The sequence below is a fragment of the Panthera leo genome, chromosome D3 (assembly GCF_018350215.1).
Source record: "Panthera leo isolate Ple1 chromosome D3, P.leo_Ple1_pat1.1, whole genome shotgun sequence".
Lineage (NCBI taxonomy): Eukaryota > Metazoa > Chordata > Mammalia > Carnivora > Felidae > Panthera > Panthera leo.
In genome coordinates, this window is record NC_056690.1 from 53,328,435 (window position 1) to 53,353,261 (window position 24,827).

At 37.7% G+C, this 24,827-nt stretch overlaps 1 protein-coding gene across 1 annotated transcript in view; it reads left to right on the top strand.

Annotated features, from left to right (window-relative positions):
• DSG3 (desmoglein 3) overlaps positions 1-24,353 on the top strand; it is a 31,190-nt gene extending 6,837 nt beyond the window's left edge. The window contains 15 exon segments of the mRNA XM_042910509.1: positions 4,033-4,068; positions 4,592-4,720; positions 5,585-5,740; positions 6,201-6,345; positions 7,003-7,169; positions 8,040-8,168; positions 8,471-8,656; positions 11,711-11,982; positions 12,596-12,735; positions 14,191-14,415; positions 16,001-16,258; positions 20,088-20,227; positions 20,750-20,813; positions 22,190-22,437; positions 23,583-24,353. Of these exon segments, the coding sequence (XP_042766443.1) occupies positions 4,033-4,068; positions 4,592-4,720; positions 5,585-5,740; positions 6,201-6,345; positions 7,003-7,169; positions 8,040-8,168; positions 8,471-8,656; positions 11,711-11,982; positions 12,596-12,735; positions 14,191-14,415; positions 16,001-16,258; positions 20,088-20,227; positions 20,750-20,813; positions 22,190-22,437; positions 23,583-24,200 (2,913 nt within the window). The 3' untranslated portion in view covers positions 24,201-24,353.
• The last annotated feature ends 474 nt before the right edge of the window (positions 24,354-24,827 follow it).

The following is a 24,827-nucleotide window of genomic DNA, read 5'->3' on the forward strand; positions in this document are numbered from 1 at the left end:
TCTAACCAATTACAAGAATAGTATCATCAGCCTATATATTGTTTTCCAAACATAATTAATAAATGTAAAAATTCATGTCTAAAACTTACAATAATTTCTTTGAATCACTTAATTCACTTTACAAATTTCCCAGAAGGGAGTGGATGTGATCCACTCTTATCCCATTCTAGAGGTGAGAGAGAGCTACCCGAGGTCAGCTAGCACTAACTCCCTGGATCCAATGCGCAGTCTAACAGTCTATCCCTCCCCACACTAAAGTTTGACGTAACTCTAAACAAATTCTTGGCCACTCAGTAAATAACAGTTGTTATTATAAATGCCTTTTTAAAAACTAGTCACCCATATTCTCAAAACATATTTATTGTGTACCTATTATATTCAATAGGAACCTTAATGATTTAATTATATACATTTAATTAACAAATAGGGTATATGGATATTAAATTACTTTATTCCATATGTTATTTTATTAATTTAATAATTTGATCTTCTTTCAGCAAAATATTTCTAGTTTTTATCTATACCAAAGTATTTAGGCCATATTAATGCTTTAAAAATCATATAACTAAAATTATCAGGGTGCCTGGGTGGCTCAGTCAGTTAAGTGTCCGACTCTTGATTTCTGCCCAGGTCAGGATCTCACCATTGTGGGGTAGAGCCAGAACCTCCCTCTCGCTCTGCCCCTTCCCCACTCGCACACAATCATGTACACAGTCTTTCTCTCTCTCAAAATAAAAGAATAAAATAAAAAAGAATAAAATAAAATAAAATACAATCATCAAAATAACCAGGAAACCAGAGGAAGGAAAAAAAAAAGTATAGGAATTCTCAAGGTAAGTAGTGCTTTCTCCACATTTGTCTTTCCAATCAAAGCCACCAGAAAAGACAGCTTAGTTGATTTATATTGTCAGAAAACTACTGAAATATTTATTAAATACTCAAAATAGTTATATTGAAGTAACTAAAACAACTAAGTAACTAATATGCATATTAATTATCTAAAATAAAGCACTATTCTAAGTAATATAAGGCTATGATTATATTTCTAAATATTTAAGAAACATTACAATATTCAGAAGTGGTTTTTACTAACTACCTCATATTCCTAAAAGCACAAATACTATCAGATTTCACAAAATTCCCTAAAATTAGAGAACATTCTTGGTGGTCTGACTTTCAATAAGAGAATGAGAAAGAGTGAAGGTTTGAGTAAATAACTTCTAAAGGCTCTGATTCAGTGAAAAGATCGAACAAATAAGAAACAACTGTCTTCAATGTTCATTCTCCATTGTTTTTAGTTTGTACTTCCTTTGCTTCCCAGGAAAACAGAAATTATGCCTTAATGTCTATTAGAAGAATCATTCTCTATGAGGCTAGTGCAAACATGATTCATATTTTCTGGATGACTCTTTCCAGTTTTCCTGTAAAGGGAAGTGTGCCTGGCCCAACCCTCCCCTCACATGTGGCTGAGTCGTCTTAATGAGCTGAGAAATTAGGGCAATTACGACAGTAATTGGGTCCCCTCTCCCAAGTAACTCATGATAGTGTTTCAGAAAAAGAAGCAAAACTGTAAAATCATTTTGAGGCCTATTATAGCCATATGTAATAGTCCCTTTTCACAACAACTTGCATACCCTTTCAAATAAGGATTTCAGTGAAATTTTTAGAATGGAAGGGTCCTGGCATCTTATGTCTGATATGGTTACTTCTTTGGTTCAGAGTTCAACCTGCCTCTTTATTATAACTTTCCAAAATCAACAATACAATAAATCTACATTGTTTCAGGAGTAACCTCAGCCTCTACCAAGAAGAAATCTAAATTGACTATCCTATAACTTTCTTTCCACCACCAGTTTTTCTATTTATTTATGCCAAGTTTGGTTAAAATCTAGTGTAGTGATGATCTACACACTTCAGTGTCAGGCTGCTGCAGAGGCTCACATCCTGACTCTGCCAGGGCTGTTGGGGGAGGTGAGTACTCATTGTCTCCTGTCTCCATTTCTTCATCCATAAGATAGACTATAAGAATAGTGTCTCCATCAGATGGCTACTCTAAGAATTAAGTGAGATAATAAAGATCTATAAATAGCAACTGACACAAAATCCATAATAAACCTTAACTACTAATATTACTCTAATTCTTTTTCTTCTTACTTATTTTTCACAATATTTTCCCTACCAGATTCTTCTCACATAAGATAATCAGCGGGTCAGCAAATACTTGTTAAATATCTGCTGAGGGAAAGGTATTATAACAATTGTGAGAAAAAAATAAACATAGGAGCATTGGAAAGTTTACAATTCTCTTGGCTCAACATCATAATGCACCCAAAACAATAAGAAATAGTAAATCATGGCAAATCCTTATGGATTAAACTGCATGGTACAAAATATGTGTTGAAAAAACTCAGAAACAAGACATCAGTAAGGACGGTTTCATGGAGATTGTTGGAACTTGAATTGATCTTAAAGGATTAGTAATATTAAAGTGGGTAAAGGGGAGATGTCACTTTACACCAGTGAGAATAGTTAAAATTAAAATGACAAGAAATAAAAAGTTTTGGCAAGGATGTGGGGAACAAAACCTTTGTACACTATTGTTGGGAATTGAAATTGGTACAGCCTCTATGGAAAACAGTATGGAGGTTCCTCAAAAAATTAAAAATAGAATTATCATGTGATCCAATAACTCCACTATTAGGTATTTACCAAAAGAAAACAAAAACACTAAGTCACAAAGATATATGCATCCCTATGTTTATTTCAGCATCATTTGTAACAGCCGTAATATGGAAGCAACCTAAGTGTCCATCAATAGACGAATGGAGAAGGAAGATGTAGTGGAATACCATGCAGCCATAAAAACACGAGATCATGTCATCTGAGACAACATGGATGGACCTAGAGAGTATTATGCTAAGTGAAACAAGTCAGACTGAGAAAGCCCAATACCATATGATTCCACTCATAAGCAGAATCAAAAAGAGAAAGGAATAAACAAACAAAAAGCAGAATCGGAGCTGTCAATACAGAGAACAAACTGATAATTGCCAGAGAGGAGAATGGTCGGGGTTGAGCAAAATGAATGAAGGGAAGTGGGAGATACAGGCTTCCAGGTATGGAATGAATAAGTCACAGGAATAAAAGGCACAGCATAAGGAATAGTCAGTGATGTTGTAAAAGCAATGTAACAGTACAGGTGGTAGCTACACTTGTGGTGAACACAGCATAATGTATAAACTTGTCAAATCGCTAAGTCGCACACCTGAAACTAATATAACATTGCACATCAACTATACTCACATTTTTTAAAAATGCATTCCGGGTAGAAAATAAGATAGAACAAAACACAAATGAGGTTTTCATACGTTCTTGAAAATGTAAAGACCCTAGCCTGCCTGACGTCATTCTATCCTCATCTGATTTTTTCATATCAGTACAAAAATTAAGTTCAACATTTAAGTTGAAGTAACAGGGCAGAGATAAGCAGATCTGTGTCCCACAGTAAAGAGTCCTTGTGATGGGAATAGTGTATCCCCATCTTTTACAAAGTATATCCCCGTCTTTTGTATCCCCATCCACTCTCTAAACTTTACTAGTTCTAGCCCATCCTCTCCACCCATGTACAACTGAGAAAATACCTTACCCTGTAAGTGCAGCCAGCTAATAGTTTATCACAATGATGCTTGCCACTGTTTGCCAAAGCAGTATCTCCCCCAGTTCCTGGAAAGTACAGAACAGCCAGGTAAGCAATGTCAGGTTGCTACAACTGGCTGTTTGTCAGAGTTCTGCACAGTTCCATAGGTTCTTCTGTATTTCCTTAAAATTGTGTAGTCAGATTAAAAAACTGGAAGAACTCGTTTCTATCTCGAGTATTTTCTTTTTCCTGGGAGCACTTTACCCTTTGAATACTGCTTCTCCAAATCTACTTCTTTTGAAACAAAAACAAATCACAACATGAATAAGATTATCTTATGCAATTACTTATTTGAAGAATTCACATTTAATTTGACTTTATTTAAATGTCTACAGGTGCTCCTATTGGTTCACGGAGAATTGCGAATAGAGGTAAAGTATGAAAAAGTTTTTTGTAGTTAAAATAAAATAATAGTTTAGTTTAAAAAATGAAAATTGTACTTGAGAAAAATAAGTATTTATTTACTTTTTAAAACTGTTAAATAATTTAATTGTGAAAATAAAATTGAAACTAACCCAATTTTAAATACCAACAAGGTACAAATGTCATTATTGTACTTTTATCTCATGCATGCTTTCTTATTTTAAACAAACCAACAGAGTTTTATTAAACAAGTCCTAGGTGCCCAGAGCAGTGAGATATTATGGAATATTTAAAGGAAAGATAAAAAATGATTAAATGTTAATATTAAAAATCATATGGTTCTGTAATTGTTTTAGTTATTAAATGTTTCTTCTTTGCTTGACAAAATGTGAGGTCAAGCAAATTAGACATTTGACAGTCCAAGATACCATGAAACATAGGGGACTCCTCAACTTAGGTGTTAATAATTAATACTCAAAGCAAAACTTTCCAACAATGCGCATAATAAAATGGGATGCCTTTTCATGTAAGACAAAAGGTCAACATGGAGAAGATGAGACTGCGTTACAAGGCAAAAGGAGATATAAACGTGAATGGGTGAAATTTGCCAAACCCTGCAGAGAAAGAGAAGACAACTCGAAAAGAAACCCAATTGCCAAAGTAAGTCATATCAGCAGGGGGACGAAGTGAGTTTTTAGAATACATGTAATAGATATAAATTAAAATGAGATGGCAACTGCATTTATCAAAATGCTAGATTGGGGAGTCTACAGAAAAAATAACCTGATAGCTTCAGCCCCAAAAAATACAATAACAATAATATAGAGAAAGTTGAAGGAACTATGGCTTCTAGGGTAATTAAAAATAACTAAGAAACATGTGGACCAATTTCAGTGAATAAGCCTTATTTAGATCTGGACTGTAGCAAATGGCAAAAGAATATATGGATAAGACAATGAGAAAAATTCTTGGGAGTCCATGTATTCATAATTACCAAAACTGGGTGATGAGAAATATCAGGTTCATTATATATTTGAAACTTTCAATTTTAAAAAGATTAAAAATTATAATAAAAAATAAAATAATAATAGTAAGCAATTTAATACCTATTTTTAACACTGTATAATCCCTTTCCTCTTTTTCTATCCAGCTCCTCCTATTTAAACTAAAATAAATGTCTTTGTTTTAATATTATCTGTTAAGAAAGGGAACATTCAGAAGTAGTCTTGTCAATATTAAGTATCCATGACTTCCAGCCTTTTAACATCACCGTGGTGGCCACAACCTGAACAAACATTGTAAAGCCAAAATGATTAACGTATATTGGTCCGTGCTGGTCAACAGAAGCAACAATTTGAATTATTTCACATTTCCAGTATTTATCAAGGCAAAAAGTAACCATCGCAGTGTCAGAAAGAGTGAATAAAATAAACAGATGACTTTAGACTATGATGGTGGAGAAAAGGGGAAGGCAAAGTTCTGGTGAATGATCACATTAACATTTTTGGGTATTTTGGGCTACAGATTACTTCAGATTTCCAAGCAACCCAGAAAATAACCTACCGAATTTCTGGAATGGGAATTGATCAACCCCCTTTTGGAATCTTTGTTGTTGACAAAAACACTGGAGAAATTAACATAACGGCCATAGTTGATCGCGAGGAAACTCCAAGCTTCCAGGTAAGTTTGTGTCCTCAATATTAGGCACCCTCACATTTGTGCCTGGTGGCTTTAGAATGTAATACTCTTCTACTGGTTAATTTAGAAGAGAGATCAGCACATGAATCAATTCACCAACAAATAACAATGTTAGGCCCTCTATGAAGAGCCTCCATTTATGGTTGTGCCCCTGAAGGAATATGCCAGGAGGGTGCATGAGTAGGCACTGAAATCCAACATGCATCCTGCAAAGTAGTTCACCTTGCCATAGGACAGGACCAGAGTGGAAGAAGGGGCAGCTTGCCTAACTGGCCTGCCCAAGGTGGCCACCTTTTCTTACTTTGTCTACTTGTTGGGGAAATATTTTTCTTCTTTGCAAAATAGGTCTGTACATGCCAGTAGAGGTCTTATTTCTACAAGTTTTAATAGTATGCAAACTGAGTTTGTAGAGTAATGAGTCACTTTTCCCTCCTTTTTCTAGATCACCTGTCACGCTCTGAATGCCCTAGGACAAGACGTAGAGAAACCACTTATATTAACAGTTAAAATTTTAGATGTCAATGACAATCCTCCAGTATTTTCACAAAGTACATTCATGGGTGAAATTGAAGAAAACAGTGCTTCAAGTAAGTCTTTTATAATACATACCACTTATAATCTTTTTTATTTTAAAAAACAAGGATCACTATAGTATATCACTTTTAGAAGCTAATTTATTGTCTTAGTTTCACCAGTAGTTGTGCAGAAAAATTCATCAAAATAACCTGGGTCTTCCTTTGTAATATTTTGTACTTTATCCACTGCCATTGTATTTCTAGGTTGTAGTCCTGTTATCAAGTCAATAGTATCTTATTCTATATATTTAAGTCACATGAGTACTTGGCAGTAGTCATAAAGCTAAAAGGGTGGTTTTAGGTAGCCTGGCTGCATCACCTGGACTTTTTTAGATTATAAAGGACAGAGACACACAATTACTTGGATAATTTGCAAAAAGGAAAGAATGATAATGCCATCCATGAAGGGAAGAAATAAAGACAGAAAATAGTCTCAACTCCAATACAGCCAAGGCGTAAGGCCAATGAGAGGATTTTTACAGAAGGCAGTACAGTTCTACCTGATTGAGACAGTAAGAGATCTTGAAAAAGACATGTAATTCGTTTTTGAGTATATCGATAGACAAGATTTTTAAAAACAAAGGTCAATTTGAAATGGTGTTGAATATTTAATGTGAACAGAATGTCAGTTTTTAAATATTCTTCAGTGAACTACTTCTGTATTCCTAGACTCGCTGGTGATGATACTAAATGCCACAGATGCAGATGAGCCAAACCACCTGAACTCTAAAATTGCCTTCAAAATTGTCTCTCAGGAACCTGCAGGCACACCCATGTTCCTCCTAAGCAGACACACTGGCGAAGTCCGTACTTTAACCAATTCTCTTGATCGAGAGGTAAAGCAAGGCACTTGGGATTATTCAATAATAAAGGATTTGATTGTAAGAAAGAGAGGTGACCCCATTTTACCTAAGGAGAAAGAAAAAGAAGTTCTCCATACTCAACTAGGCAATCTAGGGAAACTGTTTGCATTCCAGTGTGATTCTAGCGGGGTGAGATGTGTTCCTAAGACCTGTAGAATCAATTGTACCCTAAATAAACAAGTATCAGCATCCCAGTGAGAGGTAAAGTGGAGAGTAAAAGAAGGCATCAAAGCATCCAGGGACAAAAACTCAACTGTGACTTATTCCTTAAATGGTGCAGGAAAATGAAATTTCTCAGATGAAGGAAGAAATTTCTTTCTGGTATAAAGCTTTCTCTGATGTTACACTTTTACTACTGAATAGTTTTAATTTTGCCCCTGCTTCCAGAACACTAAGGAATCCCCTTCTTCTCTTCCCCATCGTCATACCACCATAACTACCATCACCACCACCACCATCTTTATCACCACACAATACCCTGTCAGACTTTCTATTACTTTTATGCAAATGATTGTCTGAATAGACCAATAGGAAAGCTCTATAAGCGAACTTCCCTCAAATAAGCATCCCACCATCTTCAATGCCCAATCTTGCTCCAACTGTGTACTTTCTTGCCCTAAGAAGCTCACAAAAATGAAAACCTGTTTTAGCCCCATAAAAACTTACCCAACCATCCAGAGCCCCACATGCCTCCTCTATGATGGACAATGAACAGCTCATGTGATCCTTCTCGAGAATAAACTATGAACTTGAATATTTTCACCCCCATAGGAAGCAGGTAGGTGTTATTTGTATTCTTGGTGCTAGAGATTAATTATGTTTTTTTTTTTTCTCCAAATTTAGCAAGTTAGCAGCTATCATCTTGTTGTGAGTGGTGCAGACAAAGACGGAGAAGGACTTTCAACTCAATGTGAATGTAGTATTAAAGTAAAAGATGTCAATGATAATTTCCCAATGTTCAGAGAATCTCAGGTACACCTTGCCTCTTGAAGAATAATTTATGATTTTTTCTTAATTTTATACTACAATACTACCATCCCATTGTATTTATACAATATATTGCCATCCTAATTCAGTATTTGCCTGCTTGCTGGCTTCTATTTACGTTGTCTGCATCTTTCTTAAAAAAGAAGCTTTTGTAAAATATAAGAATTTAGTAACAAGCAAGGGGCAATACATAATTTCAGAATTAATGATATATGCTATTCAGAATAAATATACTCTCTTTAGATAAACCTGACAATAACTCAAAATTCTGCTTCTCTCCTTTTTAGTATTCAGTACAGATTGAGGAAAATACTTTAAGTTCTGAGTTGATTAGATTTCAAGTTACAGATTGGGATGAAGAATTCACAGATAACTGGCTTGCAGTGTATTTCTTTACCTCTGGAAATGAAGGGAATTGGTTTGAAATACAAACTGATCCCAGAACCAATGAAGGTATCCTGAAGGTGGTTAAGGTAAGTTCTATTTCTCTTCAGTGGTAAAAATATTCCATATTAGCCCAAACTCTATCATTTCTACAAATAAACTTTATTCACTTATTAATAATAAGCCTCTTCTTTACAGAAAACGAAGAAAACACATAAAAGTAGATAGAATTTTTTAAAGACACAAACATAGCCCCAATACCTAAGGACAGCTTTCTTTTTACTGTATTTTTTAAGTTTATTTATTTTGAGAGAGAAAAAGAGAGAGAATGGAAAAGGGAGGAGAGAGAGAGAGAGAGAGACAGAGAGGAGAAGGAGGAGACAGAGAGAATCCTAAGTAGGCTCCATGCTGTCAGTGCAGAGCCGACATGGGGCTTGAACTCACAAACCATGAGATTATGACCTGAGCCGAAACCAAGAGTCAGAAGCTTAACCAACTGAGTCACCCAGGTGCCTCAGGACAGCTTTTATTAAACATATTGATTTATTTCTTTCCAAGCTATCATAGTTTCTATAGTAAGCACACACTAATATACATATATTCATAGGTGTGCCTGCTTTAAGCACCAGAATGTAAAACACATTTATTGACTTAATCCATTTACTCTCTACAATTAAAGTTAGGAAAAGATAAGAATACATGGTATTGTGGCTTGTGAATTTATCAATTTGTGTTAAGTGGATTAGTTACAGTCATAAGAGGGGAAAAATAACAACTTTTTGGAAATGGGACTGTATAATTAAATCTGCAAGATAAAAAATAATAATTGAGTAAACCTTCCATTTAACATGCTTAGCTATAACAGACACTCCCCCTGCCCCACACACAGAATCCAATCTGGAATAATGTAAGGGTAAGGGTATTTCTGCCTGGACACTATATAGACTAGAAAAAATAACCACTATTTGAAGACCTTCTTTGGCACAGGACACCGGACTATCTGGGACCTTCCTTCTTTCTTTATTTCCTTGAGTCCAGTAGAGTGTCAGACCCATAATATGCCCTTAACAAGGGCATAACATTGCGGGAATGCCTGATTTCTGGAAGCTGTGGAAGCAGCTCCTATTACTCTGCTTTTCAGAGAGAGGGCTGAGGCCATCCCCACTTGCAAGGGTGTATTATAAACCCCCAGCAATCCCTTAAAATGAGGTATTCTCTCTCCTGTATCAGTGTCGTCTAGTTTCCACACTAGAAACCTGGGCCATATCTTTCCTCACAACAAACAGCCAGTCCTCCAATTCTGCCCTGGAAATTGTCCTTAAAGTCTGGCCCTGGTCTTCCTTCTGCTGGCCTGTGCTCTACCTGGCCTTGCCTCCTTACCCCTAGATGTCTATAATCCCTCCTGATTGATGTCCTTTATGCCTCCTTCATCCTCCTCCTGCCACCGGTCTACTAACATGCTTTTCTTAAAACCAATTTGGATCATTCTGTTCTTCAAAATCGTTCCTTGTTCTCCATTGGCTGTGAAAGTGGTCCTCAATTCTTTTTTTTTTTTTTTAAGTTTCTTTATTTGTTTTGAGAGAGAGAGTGAGCGAACATGCTGTGCATGAGTGAGAGAGGCGCAGAGAGACACAGGGAGAGAGAGAATCCCAACCAGGCTCTGCATTCAGTGCAGAGCCCAATGTGGGGCTTAACCCCACAACTGTGAGATCATGACCTATACTGAAATCAAGAGTCAGTCGCTTAACCAACTGAGCCACCCAGGTGCCCCAACCCTCAACTCTTAGTGCTCACTTGAATCACCTGCAACTCTTCTTCAGCCATGGCAATGTAGGAACTATGGGTTCCGTTAGTCTGTGGGGGAGCCCAGGCAAAGGAGGGTCTTAAACACTCCTCAGAGAACTCTAATCGCAGCCAGGATTGATGACCAGCTGCTGGCCTTCAAGATGACCTTCAGCCTCCTCAGAGTTATATATAAGGCCTCTCACCACCTGCAGCCAGCTCCCTGTCACTTTCTGTAACTCTGGGCATTTGAAAACGCTTCACCTCTGCCTGAAAAAATCCTCCTCATCCTTCAGCACTCAGCTCACTTGAAACATCTCAGGATTCCTAACTGTCCCAAGTAGAAGTATTCACTCACTTTTGCGCATAGATTCTATAATTTCTCTTGTTATTTTCCCCTTGTATTATAATTACCTGTTTATACATTCTCCTCCACTCCCTTGGGGAATGCTTGAGCTCACAAAACTACTCATTACAGACTTAAAACTCAAATCCAGAACTCTGCCCTTAATTATTTTCAGTAATATACAAATGTATCCCCAATGAACATTTCCTTATCTCATCACACTCAAAAAAATGTATTAGTGAATGGAAGAAGCTTTCCTGGGATTCCTCAGTCCTTGATTTGGGCCACATCAATAAGACGGTCAAACAAATAGTTATCATGCAAGACCATCTGAAAATGGTTCTACAAAGAGTTGGTGGGCCACCCACCCACTACTTTTCAGATGCATATTGGCCAACCAAGTTTATTATGATGGTCCGCCTTTGCCACCTAGAAATTTTTAAATCAGGAAAGACGCTATTGCACACGAATCCAATAGCTATTCTCTGAATGGCTATAACTGCCATTTTTAGGAATGCATTTGGGGACAAAATTTGTGAAGTCCTCACAACAATCTGATGAGGTAAGATTTGGGGTTTTTTTCAGAAGTGACAATTTGAGAATCAGAGAAATTAAATATTCTGCTATGAGTCACACAGCTATTAGGCCACAGAACCAGGAATCAAACCATGCTACTATATACAAATTTGGGATTCTTTCCATCGCACCACAGAGCCTAAAGGAGCTATAATGATGTTTTAGTAGTCTACAAAGAGGTACCCTGTTTTGTAAGCATCGGTTAAGAAGCTGAAGTCTTATAAGTTAAAAATTTTAATGATTTCTCTATCTCAACATTACAATGATTTCTGAAATAATGATTTCTCTATCTCAACATTACAATGATTTCTGAAATTGTCTTGCTATGGAGAAATAAAAACAGCCACTCATAGCATGTAACATAAAGTTCTCTTTTCCTCTTCTGGTTTTGCCAGATTGTATTTCTGTGATACATCTTCCCTTCTATTTTTTACTCCAGGCTCTAGATTATGAGCAACTACAAAATGTGCAACTTGGTATTGCTGTCAAAAACAAAGCTGAATTTCACCAATCAGTAATCTCTCAGTATCGAGTCCAGTCAACCCCAGTCATGGTTAAAGTGTTGAATGTGAAAGAAGGAATTATGTTCCATCCGGCTTCCAAGACATTTACTGTGCAGAAAGGCATAAGTACTAAAAAATTGGTCAATTATGTCCTGGGAACATATCAAGCCATGGATGAAGACACCAGAAAAGCTGCCTCATACGTCAAGTAAGACTGTTTTTACATTATTCCTTGATGTCGTTTTCATTTACAAGCTACTACAAAATAACACCCCAACATTATATGCCAAGAATACAGAGATACAAAGTGCCAACTCAAACAACTGGGTAACTCAAGAAGAGACATGTAGCCAAATCACGGAACATACTACACTATGAGTAAAGATAACATGAGCGTAAGTTAAAGTGGAAACTAAGAGAATGTCTTAGCCTGTCAAGAGAAATCGGGAAAAAATTTCGCAGAAACTTTCAGTTGAGTCTTTAAAAAGAGTAGAAGTTCACCAGAAGACCTTGGTACACAGCACCTACAAAACATTCATGACCCAATATAAGAACACCATGCAGAGTAGTTATTGTAAGAGCAAGGACACAATTATTTTATTGCACAGTGTAGAAAACTGAAAAACCAGGCTAATACTTAAGGATTATGAAATACTGCTTGTCCATGCTAATATGCTGATTTTCTGCTGCCATTTCTAAAAGTATCTTTCAATGTCTTAAATTAAATATAAATATATTAAATATAAAATGAGTCATTTTCATTAAATAGGTAAACATTCCATACTTGAAAGAAAACTATCATCTTTTCTATCATAAAACAGGTACATCATGGGACGTAATGATGGTGGTTTGCTATTCATTGATCCAAAAACTGCTCAAATCAAATTTGTCAAAAACATCGATCGGGATTCTACTTTCATAGTTAACAAGACAATCACAGCTGAGGTTCTGGCCATAGATGGTAAGAATAATATTTCAAAATATTTCAAAATGAAAATAATATTTCAAAATATTTCAAAATATTTCACATCTGGCTCCATAGAGCATGTGATTCTTGACCTTGGGATTGTGAGTTCGAACCCCACGTTGGGTGTCGAGATTACTTAAAAAATAAAAATTAAAAAATATATATTTCAATCACTTTTAGAGAAATGTTACTCCAATTGGCATTTCTTTATGAATAGATGATTATGATTACTTAACATATTAGCTCACCACTAAATACAGTTAATTATCTTCGGGCCCTTGGGTCTCAAATCTGAGGCAGTTGAATCCAAAAAACTGAGCATTCCACTTTCTCAATGGAGTTTGTAGTACCAGTGAATTCTGTGTTCAGTCCCTCTGGTTTGCTGTGTTGAGGCAGAATCTTTAGGCCTCCAGGAATTTCTGGTGTTTAGAGGATGGATAAAGACTGATACATAATGCCTGTCAGGAAAGCTCAGCTTGAATGTGAGATGCCTTTTTGAGTTACTTATAAAGGAAGCTACTGACAGAGACCTCATGTGACTATATCACTGAACAATAAAATCTTCTCGGATGTCTTAAAAATAGTATTCATTGAGTGTTTGTGTTCCATCAAGTATAAAGAAATTGATGCCCAGGCAATAAGCAAACACAGGAAAATAAAACAAGAATAAACACCAAAAATCATATCACCTGGAAAAACAGCAAAAAGCTACACAGGAAACAACAGAAATTATTCATATAATCCCACCACTGGCAAATTTGAGATTGTCAACATTGAAATTTTTTCTTCAATTAACTTCTATATCTTGGATGATAAAAATAAATCATTGTTTATTTCAAATACTTTGGATCAAGGTTTAGAAGCAAAAATCTTTCACCTAGTGCCAGGTCCATGCACTGGCATGGAGAAATTGAAGAAAACTATTGTTTCTATGTTGATTTTATTGGTAATCAGTGAATGCATCACCTCAGAGGTCTTGGTTTCAAGCATGTTAACTTAATAGCCAATGCTACTAATTACAGTCACCAGCTAAGTTGACAAATTTAAATTTGCTTTTTACAAGATGTGGAAATTAAATGACATCTTTTTACTTGTAAGAATAACAAACATAATTTCTCATGAGAAGACATATTAAAGTGGCTGCATGCAAGAGACATTTGAAAGGTTTTCTCGGGGCTCCTGGGTCACTCGGTTAAGCATCCGACTTTGGCTCAGGTCATGATCTCACGGTTCATGAGTTTAAGTCCCACATCAGGTTCTGTGCTGATGGCTCAGAGCCTGAACCCTGCTTTCGGATTCCGTGTCTCCCTCTCTCTCTGCCCTTCCCCACTTGCACTCTGTCTCTCTCTCTCTCTTCAAAAATAAATAAACATTAAAAAAAAGTAAAAGATTTTCTTGGGTACATCTTATTCTGTATATTCCTTTAACTCTAAAATGTTATTCTTACAGAAAACACAGGTAAAACTTCTACAGGCACCGTATATGTTGAAGTACCCAGTTTTAATGAAAACTGTCCAACAATCGTCCTTGAAAAGACAACAATTTGTAGTTCACGGCCTTCTGTGGTTGTCTCAGCTAGAGCACTAGACAATAAATATACTGGCCCCTACACATTTTCCCTGGAGGAGCAGCCTCTAAAATTGCCAGTTGTATGGAGTATCACAACACTCAATGGTGAGTAATAGGAAACTTGCTTCCATAAATGAAAGTTGCTGCTGCTTTCTATTTCCAGATGGATAAAAGAGCTCATTTGGGAGCAAGTCTTTTCCCAGAATAATTGAAAAAATTATTTGCAGTGAAGATGTGGTCCTAGTCTCATGAATTTCTTCTCTCTTCAGAAGAGAAAAGGAATGATACGATACAATGTTAGCGCCATTTATCATTTTCTGTTTTTCGGGTGCAGTCTGTTTTACATTTTCATGCTTTTAATGTTTTATTTCTACCTCCACAGCACACCATAAAAAGAAGAGAGTCGGGCATCTTTTTATTGCAGAGCTGTTTAAATTTCTAAATATATAAACTTTTCCTAACAGGGCAGATTGTGAACAGACATGAAGCACTAGACGAGTTGCCTGTTGAAGGCTCATTGGCGGTGCTACTTAGTCTGTCACTGGTCAGGAATTTTGAGAGCATGATGGACTGAAATTCCCATTAGCCCATTAGCCAGTGAGAAAGAGTTAATCCATCCTTCCGTTTCTCCTAACTTTTATCATGCTAAACTTACATTACCTATATTTTCTAGCAGTCTCGTAGAAATAGCCATTGGACTTAATAAGTATCTTCTCATGTTTCCCCAGCTCTTTTCTGAACCAGTCTTGCCCCCTTCCATGAATGTGCTCTATCGCGTCCTAGCCACAAGTATCAGCAATTGGGATCTTGTTCTCCACGGCCTTCTTTCCGAGGGCCTTACTGATCTTGGTAGAAGTCTCGAGCTCCAAATTACGCGTGTAGAATTTGGGTCCAAACGGGTTTACTGGCACATGGCACGTGGCCAATAAAAAGGCCACACACAAAACATCAGAGACAGAGGAGAGCCAGCACTAGGCACACCTGCTTGGGTGAGGCTGCACAAGGCAACAGTGTGGACTGAGTGGCTCGAGCACAGTACCAAAGGGCAGGGTAGGATCGAGAGTGATCCAGCTGACACAACTCTGCAGCTTGCAAGAGCTGCTGCTGGAGCCCACTTAGAAAGGGACAACACAGCAATGGAGAATGGAGGGTGATCAATATTCACGAGACAGACAGGCAACAGGCCGTCACTTCAGAGAATCCCATACAACAACCAGCGTTTGGGCACAGGGGATGCAAACTATCAGGAACAGCTGACGTAGTGGAAGCCAAAGCAGAAACTCAGTCTTGATAAGTCAGGCATAAAACATGAACTCAGGGGGAAGGCATATGTTCTGAGGGCCACACACCAGAGTTCAGGGGGTTGGTGCAGACATACAGGAGAGTGGTTACGTCACAGAAGAGGGGGGCTTCGTGTCAACACGATACCTGCCTCCCATCATCTTTCAAGGGAAATATCAGGGTAGGACTGGGTCTTCATGAGTGACAATAACAGAGGCAGAAAGAAGGACAAGGAGGAAGTGCAGCCTGCTTTACCCAACTGAACCCCTTCAAATCTCACCTTACTATCAGTCTCACTATTTGTGACCATGATGTTTAAGGCACCCCTGGTTCTGTTAGCAAAAATAGGTAGTTTGAAGGGCAAAAGACACCTTGTCCTGCTGTTGATTTGTATGATGTTTGTCTGCAGCTACTTCCGCCCTCCTTAACGCCCAGCAGCAGGTGTCTCCTGGAACGTACACCATCTCGCTCACAGTTACCGACAGTCAGGACAGACAGTGTGAGACACCAGAGAGCCTGACTCTACAAGTCTGTCAGTGTGACAACAGGGACACCTGTGGAAATTCTAACGGGCACAAAGACCCTGAACGCATAGGTGGAGGCTCATCATGGAGGCTGGGACCTGCAGCCATTGGCCTGATCTTCCTTGGTCTTCTGCTGTTGCTATGTGAGTATGCCAAAGTTAAATTCTGTTTTGGATGAGGAATCAGTCTCTGCGGAGGCATGCTGCACAGGATGCCACATTTGCAACGTAGAGCCATTCCTTAACTGCGTTCTAGGCAAAGATAGAGGAAAGTGGCATTTTCAGGAAGAATCTGAGATATTTAAAGTTAACGTGTCATTTGCCAACAATCTATACTCATAATACAACAAAGCATGTCATACATGTTAGACATTTAGAAAACAGTGCAAGAGAATCAACAAGAAAAAATTAAAGCATGAACTTTCTACACACTGCCAGTAATGTTCATAATCAAAATAACGCCTTTATCCACAATGCACTACTTTCTAAAATGTCTTCTCCATATTAAAATCTCATGAGATTTTAAAATAGAAGGAGAACCCTGGCCAAATAAATCTAAGGAAAAACATAGAGAATATAGAGGTTTGAACTCTATAATGAACATTAATACATCAGGGGCCCTGAAAAATTATTGCTTAATCCAGCACTTCCTGAAAATAGCTTACCACCCATATACTCACCCTCTTAACGGCTTTTACTTAATAAGATTAAGTTTATTGAACACATGTGGGGAAACTACACATGTTTTGTTTTTCAATAAAAGCAAAATTTATTTTATTTAATGGTCAGGTTTCTAAAAAGCTGCATTTAAATCAAAATCTTGTGAACGAAATATTTTGAATGTAATAGGTCTCTATGTAAAAGAACTTCATGGCAAACTCTTATATAAGAAAAACCTTTGAAAAATTCACAATCCCTTCCCAAATTTATTACAGAACCATAGGCTTTTAGAATAAAATGACTGTGAGTGATAATCAAGTCTACTCCAACCCCTTCACTTAAACTTTTTAAAAATCTGTGAAATACTTTCAAACCACAAAGAAGTACAGAAAATTACATGACAGTCACACACATAGCCATCATTCGGACTTAATAGATATTAATGTTTGCTGTATTTGTTCATATCTCTTCTTATTAAAAAAAAATAGTAAGTTGTTATATTTACAACTGTGGTGTGACCTCCAGAGTCGTCCAACACACGTATATTCTCCTTCCTCCTTCCTCAGAAGTGTTTCCTATTTTGCAGTTATCACGCACCATGTCATTTAACAGCTGAAATTGACGTACCTTTCAGTTTTTCAATATCATATTACTCGATTTCAAAACCAAATTTTTCAAGTGCATCTATGTGAGTCTTGACAAGCATCCAGCTGAAAAAGGGAACCTGATTCTGGTTTTCACGTAGTTCACAGATGTATGTGTGTCTCAGTCTATGGAAGAAACTATACCATGATACAGCTATCGAAGAATTTACTACCAAGGGCTATTACTGGGGCTTCACAGAATAGGAGAATCATCAAATTGTGGCTCGAAAAATGAGTCAGGTATAAGTACAAAAAGAGGGGAAAGTGTTTCCAAAGGGCAACAGCACTGGGCAAAAGCCAGAAAATGCTTCTCCTGTTTTAGGACTCACATGTTGGGAGGCTAACAAATGGGGAAACTGTGGACAGTAAAGGAGCTGAACCTGGAGAATGCACTGGCACCAATTTGAAAGGGCTTACATACACCTGTTACGGTGTTTGTTCCTTAAGTTATGAGAAAAAAGAGCTGCTGAACGTGTCTGAATAAAAACCTAGCATGTTCATATTTGTGTTTTGGAAAGATAACACGGGCAGTGGTGTGTGCGCTAAATTAGAAATGAAATTACAGTTAGGAGGTTATTGTGATACTTTCAAGGAGATGATCGAAGCCAGATTCAGAGCTGTGATATGAGAGTGGAAAAGAAAGGGTAAATGTGTGAGGCATTGTTATATTTACAATATAACAATTATATTTGTTGTACGTGTAATGGAGATTTACACGTAATCTCCATTACGTGGAGATTTGGAGACTGATGAATATGAAGAATGGATAAGAAACCCAGCTGAACCACTGAATTCACTTGTCACTTAAATCACTCAATGAAACTGGAAATATTAGATGAGGCACAGATACATAGGGTGGCACTGATGAGCTTAATTTTGAAATGCTGACTTTAAGGGTGTGGATAAATCATAGAGGCAGGCCATTGTACATTTTGGATTGGGCTCCAGATGGCAATCAGAGAAGACACACTGTGTTATATTCTCAGTGTTATATTTGCTTCCTGTGTTGAAACGCCATGTTTTGATTTTTGCGCAGGACACAACACACATTTTTCAGACCGTAGAAATGCACTCAACACTTTGGAAAACTTTTTCTGGATACATATATAAAAACCAGATATATGTTGCAGATACAGTGACAAGCAAGATCACTAAAAGATTATTCATGCCCACCTAAAAATGCTCAGCGTACAGATGTACCTTCATCACCTTAAAAACTAATTTGTCGGGGTGCCTGGGTGGCTCAGTCGGTTAAGCGTCCAACTTCAGCTCATGATCTCACGGTCCGTGAGTTCGAGCCCCGCGTCGGGCTCTGTGCTGACGGCTCAGAGCCTGGAGCCTGTTTCCGATTCTGTGTCTCCCTCTCTCTCTGACCCTCCCCCATTCATGCTCTGTCTCTCTCTGTCTCAAAAATAAATAAACATTAAAAAAAAATTTTTTTTTTAAATAAAAAAAAATAAAACTAATTTGTCAACTCACAGGACTCAATCCCGCACACTAACAGTCATGAAATTGAGAATGGCAATTTAAAAAAGCCTGTAGTAGTATCATTTACATGAACATTATATTAGACCTTAAGAAAATACATCAATTATGCCCAACCTATTTTATTTATATACTTGGCCTTTTTTCATTTTGTACAGAGCTAATATACAGGACTGACCTAATTTGCATAACTGACGTAACCCATCCAAACAATACCAGCAAATCCTCATAGCACTCACTACCCTTTCTTAAACTACTAACTTATTTGATCCTCACGATAAGCTATGATATAGATAAAATGCATTCTCCCATTCTCTGGATGAACCCATAGAAATGAGAAAAGATGATATAACGTATCTAGCTGGTGAGGGTTGGAGACACAATACAAACCCTGCAAGTCTGGCTCCAGAGGCTGTGCTCTTAAACCCCTCACTAAACCACCTCTAAATGGACAGAATTCAAACGTGAGGATTCAAGAAGACTTGACAGCCCAGACGTGAAGGTGGGGTCACTGACTACCTAGCTTTCCAGGGCTTCTTTTCAAGAAAGAGTACATTTTTCTCTTGGTCCATTAGCATGAGAATGATGTTAATCTTTATTGCTGAGATGTGACAGATATGCACAGAAAGAATGAAAATTACCCTGACTGGAAGGCCCCTCCAAGCTAGAGATTCTTAAATCACAATTAAGAATGCATTGGTATTAGCTCATCATTCTACTTGTGGAGGGAGTTTGCCGGTTAATTGCTGTTTACTAGGAGATCTGTAGAGTCCTGATTACAGGAACGTTACCCCGCCCACCTGCCCAAAATCCTGACCAATCAGGTGTGTATTCACCTGACATAATATACATAGCTCAGCATATACAAATAAATGCAATAAAAATATATATCTACTACAGAAAAGGATTGAGGAATTGAACAACCACTTTTACCATTCATCAAACAATCCCTATTTTAAGAAAATACACATATCACAAGAATGATCTATCTCCTGCGGTTTCATAATTATATGAAATTTTAGGATGCTTACACTTTATTTTGTAGAAACTAATTTTTCTTTCTATCAGATGTTCCATGAGTACTGAAAATATTGTATTTTCTTTGTAACTTTTCAGACAACTGTCACGTCAAATTGTTTCCAAATGACTCAAATGTTGCCATATTTTTTTTCCTTTATAACCAGTGGCCCCTCTTCTGCTGCTGATCTGTGACTGCGGGATGGGTTCTATGGGGGGAGTGGCAGGAGGATTTATCCCAGTTCCTGATGGTTCGGAAGGAACAATTCATCAGTGGGGAATCGAAGGAGCTCAACCTGAAGACAAGGTGAGGACCCAGTTTCTAAAACATTTCAGGGCACCTGTTAGGCTCAGTCGGTTGGTCCGACTATTGATTTTGGCTCAGGTCTTGATCTCATGGGATTGAGCCCTGCTTGGAATTTTCCCTCGCCTCTCTCTCTGCCCCTCCCCTGCTCACAAATGCACTCTTTCTCTCTCTCTCTCAAAATAAATAAATAAACATTAAAAAAATATTAAAACATTTATTTCAATCACATAGAGCAAAATCATATTTATATTCAGATAGGAAAAACAGTAGCGGGGTATAAAAATAAGACACTCCTCGATCTTTAAAGACCTCTGTGAGTCAATGTTGAAATAAATGGAAACTTTTAGGATCATAGCTCTTCAGATGTTACATCATAAAAATGGTTAGCCCTGCAATAATTTGGGCTTCTTATAAAGTCATCTTTTGCAAACAGCCCATTTCACCCATATTGCCATGAAATTTGGTTCATTTTTAAATATATTTATTTTTGGGACATTTAAATATATTTATTTTGGTTTGCAGGAAATCACAAATATTCGTGTGCCGCCTATAACTGCCAATGGAGCCGATTTCATGGAAAATTCTGGTAAGTGAACAACAAATGGATATTTTTAAGGCAATATTGGATTAAATAAGAAATACTGAAAAATAATAAGTGTTCTAAATCATTTTCTTAATAATTTGCACATATGTACACATGCTGGGGAGATGTTATCAGTGAACAATGGGTTTCAATGAAAAGATTTACTATTAGTATATGGGTCAATTCCATGACCTAGCTCAGGTTTCAGTAGGTTCGTTGAAGTTCATTGTCCAGTGATGCCGCCATTTTTAATGTCTGAACATTTGTTATATATTTTCCAAACTCTGATAAACTGAAGTATAGCTCTCAGTCAATTACTATTTTTTTTAATTAGGAAAGAGTTCACATGTAGAAAATGTAAAGGAAAATATAGCAAATACTGTGTACCTACCACTCAACTCTGACTATTCTTAACATTGGTAATATTTGCAGTTAAACCTCACATGTGCACATCTTCTATATTGTTGCCCTTCTTCCTTCCCCAGAACTAACAATACCCTGATTTGAGTTCAAGTAACAGTTTCATATTCAAGCATAATGGGACAAGATCGTTTATGTTGTGACATAGGCGAAATTATTTATTTCTTTGGCTTACCAAATGACCATTTTATTCATATTATCTCAATGCCACAACTAAGGCATACACTGGAGGAACAAGAACTAATGCCTAATATTAAAATTTTTTCTTAATTCCACACATAGCAACAGATTGTTTTTAAATATCTAGCCTGCAAAGTCTGCATGAGATCACCCAAAATGTCTGCCTTTATCAGCTACCCCAGATCCTCACCTGCTTCTCCCGTTTTATTTACATAGCAAAAACTATATTCAGAATTCTCTAGAAAAAATATAATTTTCCATGAAAGTGTAATGTAAAGGTAATAGAATAGTCATAACTCGTTAAATTTTCTTTAGGCTCCAAGACACTAAATTAGTGCCTGCTAATTTGCTTGATTATATTATGCATGTTCCCTCTTTAGTTTCCATACTACAGCAATATGACAGCTTAATTTCAATTTCTTTTTTTCCTGAAAACAAATAAGCATTGCCTTAGAAGCTTTCCATGGCTATGTGCTGAATATTCTGTTTTTACTTTATTATTTCTGGCTTTTGTCACTGAAAACCTATTTCCTGTGTATATTTTTCAATTACTATGTTCGCAGAGCTACTTCATCTGCTAAGGTCCTCTGTTACAGCCTCATCTCCTCTGTTATTCTCACATATCAGACCGTAGGATGTTCTGACCACCTCTAGTCATTTAATTGTAATTTCTCCCACTTACATACTTATTTGCTTTACTTGGCATCTGTTCAGGGATATCAAAAAACAATTTAAAAAATTACAGCATAAGATGCTACAGAATTTTCTCCCGTTTTTAGAAGTTTGTATGAATACATACGCCGGAGGGACAGTGGTGGAAGGAGCTTCGGGAATGGAACTGAGCACCAAGCTTGGAGCAGCTACAGGATCTGGGGCTGCTGCAGGATTCGGCACAGGCACCGGACTTGGCATTGGTTCTGCAGGACAGTCTGGAACGATGAGAACAAGGCATTCCACTGGAGGAACCAATAAGGACTATGGGGAAGGAGCAGTAAGCATGAATTTCCTGGACTCCTATTTTTCTCAGGTAATTGGGTCGAAAACTCTGTGGCTTTGTTATCTTTACATTAGATGTCTTTTCACTTGACTATACTTCAGTTTTGCAATTCGTTTTTGTTGTTGTTATTTTATTTACAGCTTGTTAAAATGTAAGAAAAAAATAGGGTTCTTTGCCAAAATAATACAGATGATGTAAGGTGGCTGCCACAATGGGGCTACTAGTCAAAAGGAAAAATGGTATTTAGACACAAAGGGAGATCATATAACAAGTGGAACTTCATCCCCCCAGCTGGAATAACAATGGAAAGCAAAATCTTTTGCATGTCAGGATCAGCAGCAACTTCTTTAGGAATACAAAGCAGCTTACTTTGTGTTTCCTATGCCATAAAGTATGCCAGAACACACATGCATAGTTTTCTGAGACAGGGTTGTAGTATTTTTCACATTTTCAAAGGGGTCTTTGCCCCCAAAAGTTGAAGAACCATTGAATAAATGACCCAAAAATCAAAGTGGGAAAAAAGAACATGATCGAAGATCAGATGAAGCGTGAGGAAGCATAGAACTGAAAGGAACAAGGGTTCAGGAACAGAGAAGACTTTAAGAGGAAGGTCTTGCCTCTTGATTGGTGCATCATTAGAACAGATTTCACACACAGCTTCAGTATCAGAGCTGGTAAGTCCTGGGATGTGGCCTGTTGCTGAGAAAGCAGATCCTGACACAGTGACTGGCAGGGAGAACTTGTTTGGGATGAGGACTCTTGGGATTTTCTGAGGTGTGGTGTGAGCCTTAGTTAGGGGTCAGGCTCCCACAAGGTTTGGGGAGTCTAGCATTAACAGAGGTACACACAGAAAACCCCACACTTGTCCTAGTGAATAACCTCCCGGCTTTGAACACATTCGTTTTGTAGGCCTAAATCCACGTTAGTACCTTCAAAACCCAGAATTAAAACACGAGCCTAGGCCAGATTCAATTTTGAAAGAATGTCAACTATACAGTTCTCCAAACACCAGATAATTTCTGTAACAAGACTGTCGATATACAAATCGTGCCTTTACTTCTATGGATTACCTAAATCACACATTCATGATCAAACCTTGAGTTCTGCGAACTGTACCGTATTCTTCAACTGACACGCTTTTAAAATTCATTTTTTCCACTCTTCTCCACCTTTAGAAAGCATTTGCCTGTGCAGAAGAAGACGACACCCAGGAAGCAAATGACTGCTTGCTGATCTATGATAACGAAGGAATGGGTGCCCCCAGTTCTCCCGTGGGCTCCGTGGGTTGTTGCAGTTTTATTGCCGATGAGCTGGATGACAGCTTCTTGGACTCACTTGGCCCCAAATTCAAAAAGCTTGCTGAGATTAGCCTCGGGATTGATGATGAAGCCAAACAATCTCAGCCACCTACCCAAGAAGGCCATTCTAGGATTGAACCCTGTGGCTATTCCATAGACATCCAACAGTCAGAATCCGTTAGGGGCCAGCCTGTGCCAGGCAGTCAAGGAGCTTCCGCTTTGCCAGCTTCCGGCTCTGTTCTCCAGCCAGCCATTGCCATGCCTGACCCTTTGCAGCCTGGTAGCTATTTGGTAACAGAGACTTACTCGGCCTCTGGTTCTCTCGTGCAACCTTCCACTACAGTCTTTGAGCCGCGTCTCACGCAAAATGTGATAGTGACAGAAAGAGTGATTTGTCCCATTGCCAGTGTTCCTGGCAACCTACAAACTCCAGCAGAGCTATGAGGGTCACATAATACAATCAGTACAGAAGATCCTTGTTCCCATCTGATATGACCAGAATGAACTGGAATAAACATAGCAGCTGAAGATAGATATTTGGACCAAACTGTTCAAAGTAGCATAGCAAAGCTCACAGTATTGGTCTAATTGGGCACTAATTTGGTACTCTCATAAACTGATCATGATTAGTTTAAATTTTCTAGTTAATATCCCCAAACCAAACATGTTGTCACTCTTACTTCTCAAATACCATTCAGGTGGTAGTAAATCTTGATGTTTCTCAAAAAACCTTAAGATCGTATTCAGTGGGAAAATTTTCACTTAACAATTAACAGCTTTTAAACTTCTATTTGGGCAGTGCCAGTGAAAGGTATCTGTCGCTTTAAACAAAATGCAGTGTGTTTCAGTGGATTAGGCACTTGGTGTCAAGAGCCCCAGTTCTTGTCTCTGTCACCTTTTCTTATGTCACTAATAATGATGTAAGAGTCATAAGGTCTTTGCTAAAGCATTTCGAGCTGCTTGGAAAAAGGACGTAGGTGCAGCTGAGTTTTTGCCACCTTCTCGGTGTTGGGAGACTCTAAATACATCTTTCGCTCAAGCTAAGGGCTATTGGCTTATGCGTTAAACTTGCTGTATGTATATTCCTCGATTCTCAAAATAAGACAGTTTTGAAATAGAAAT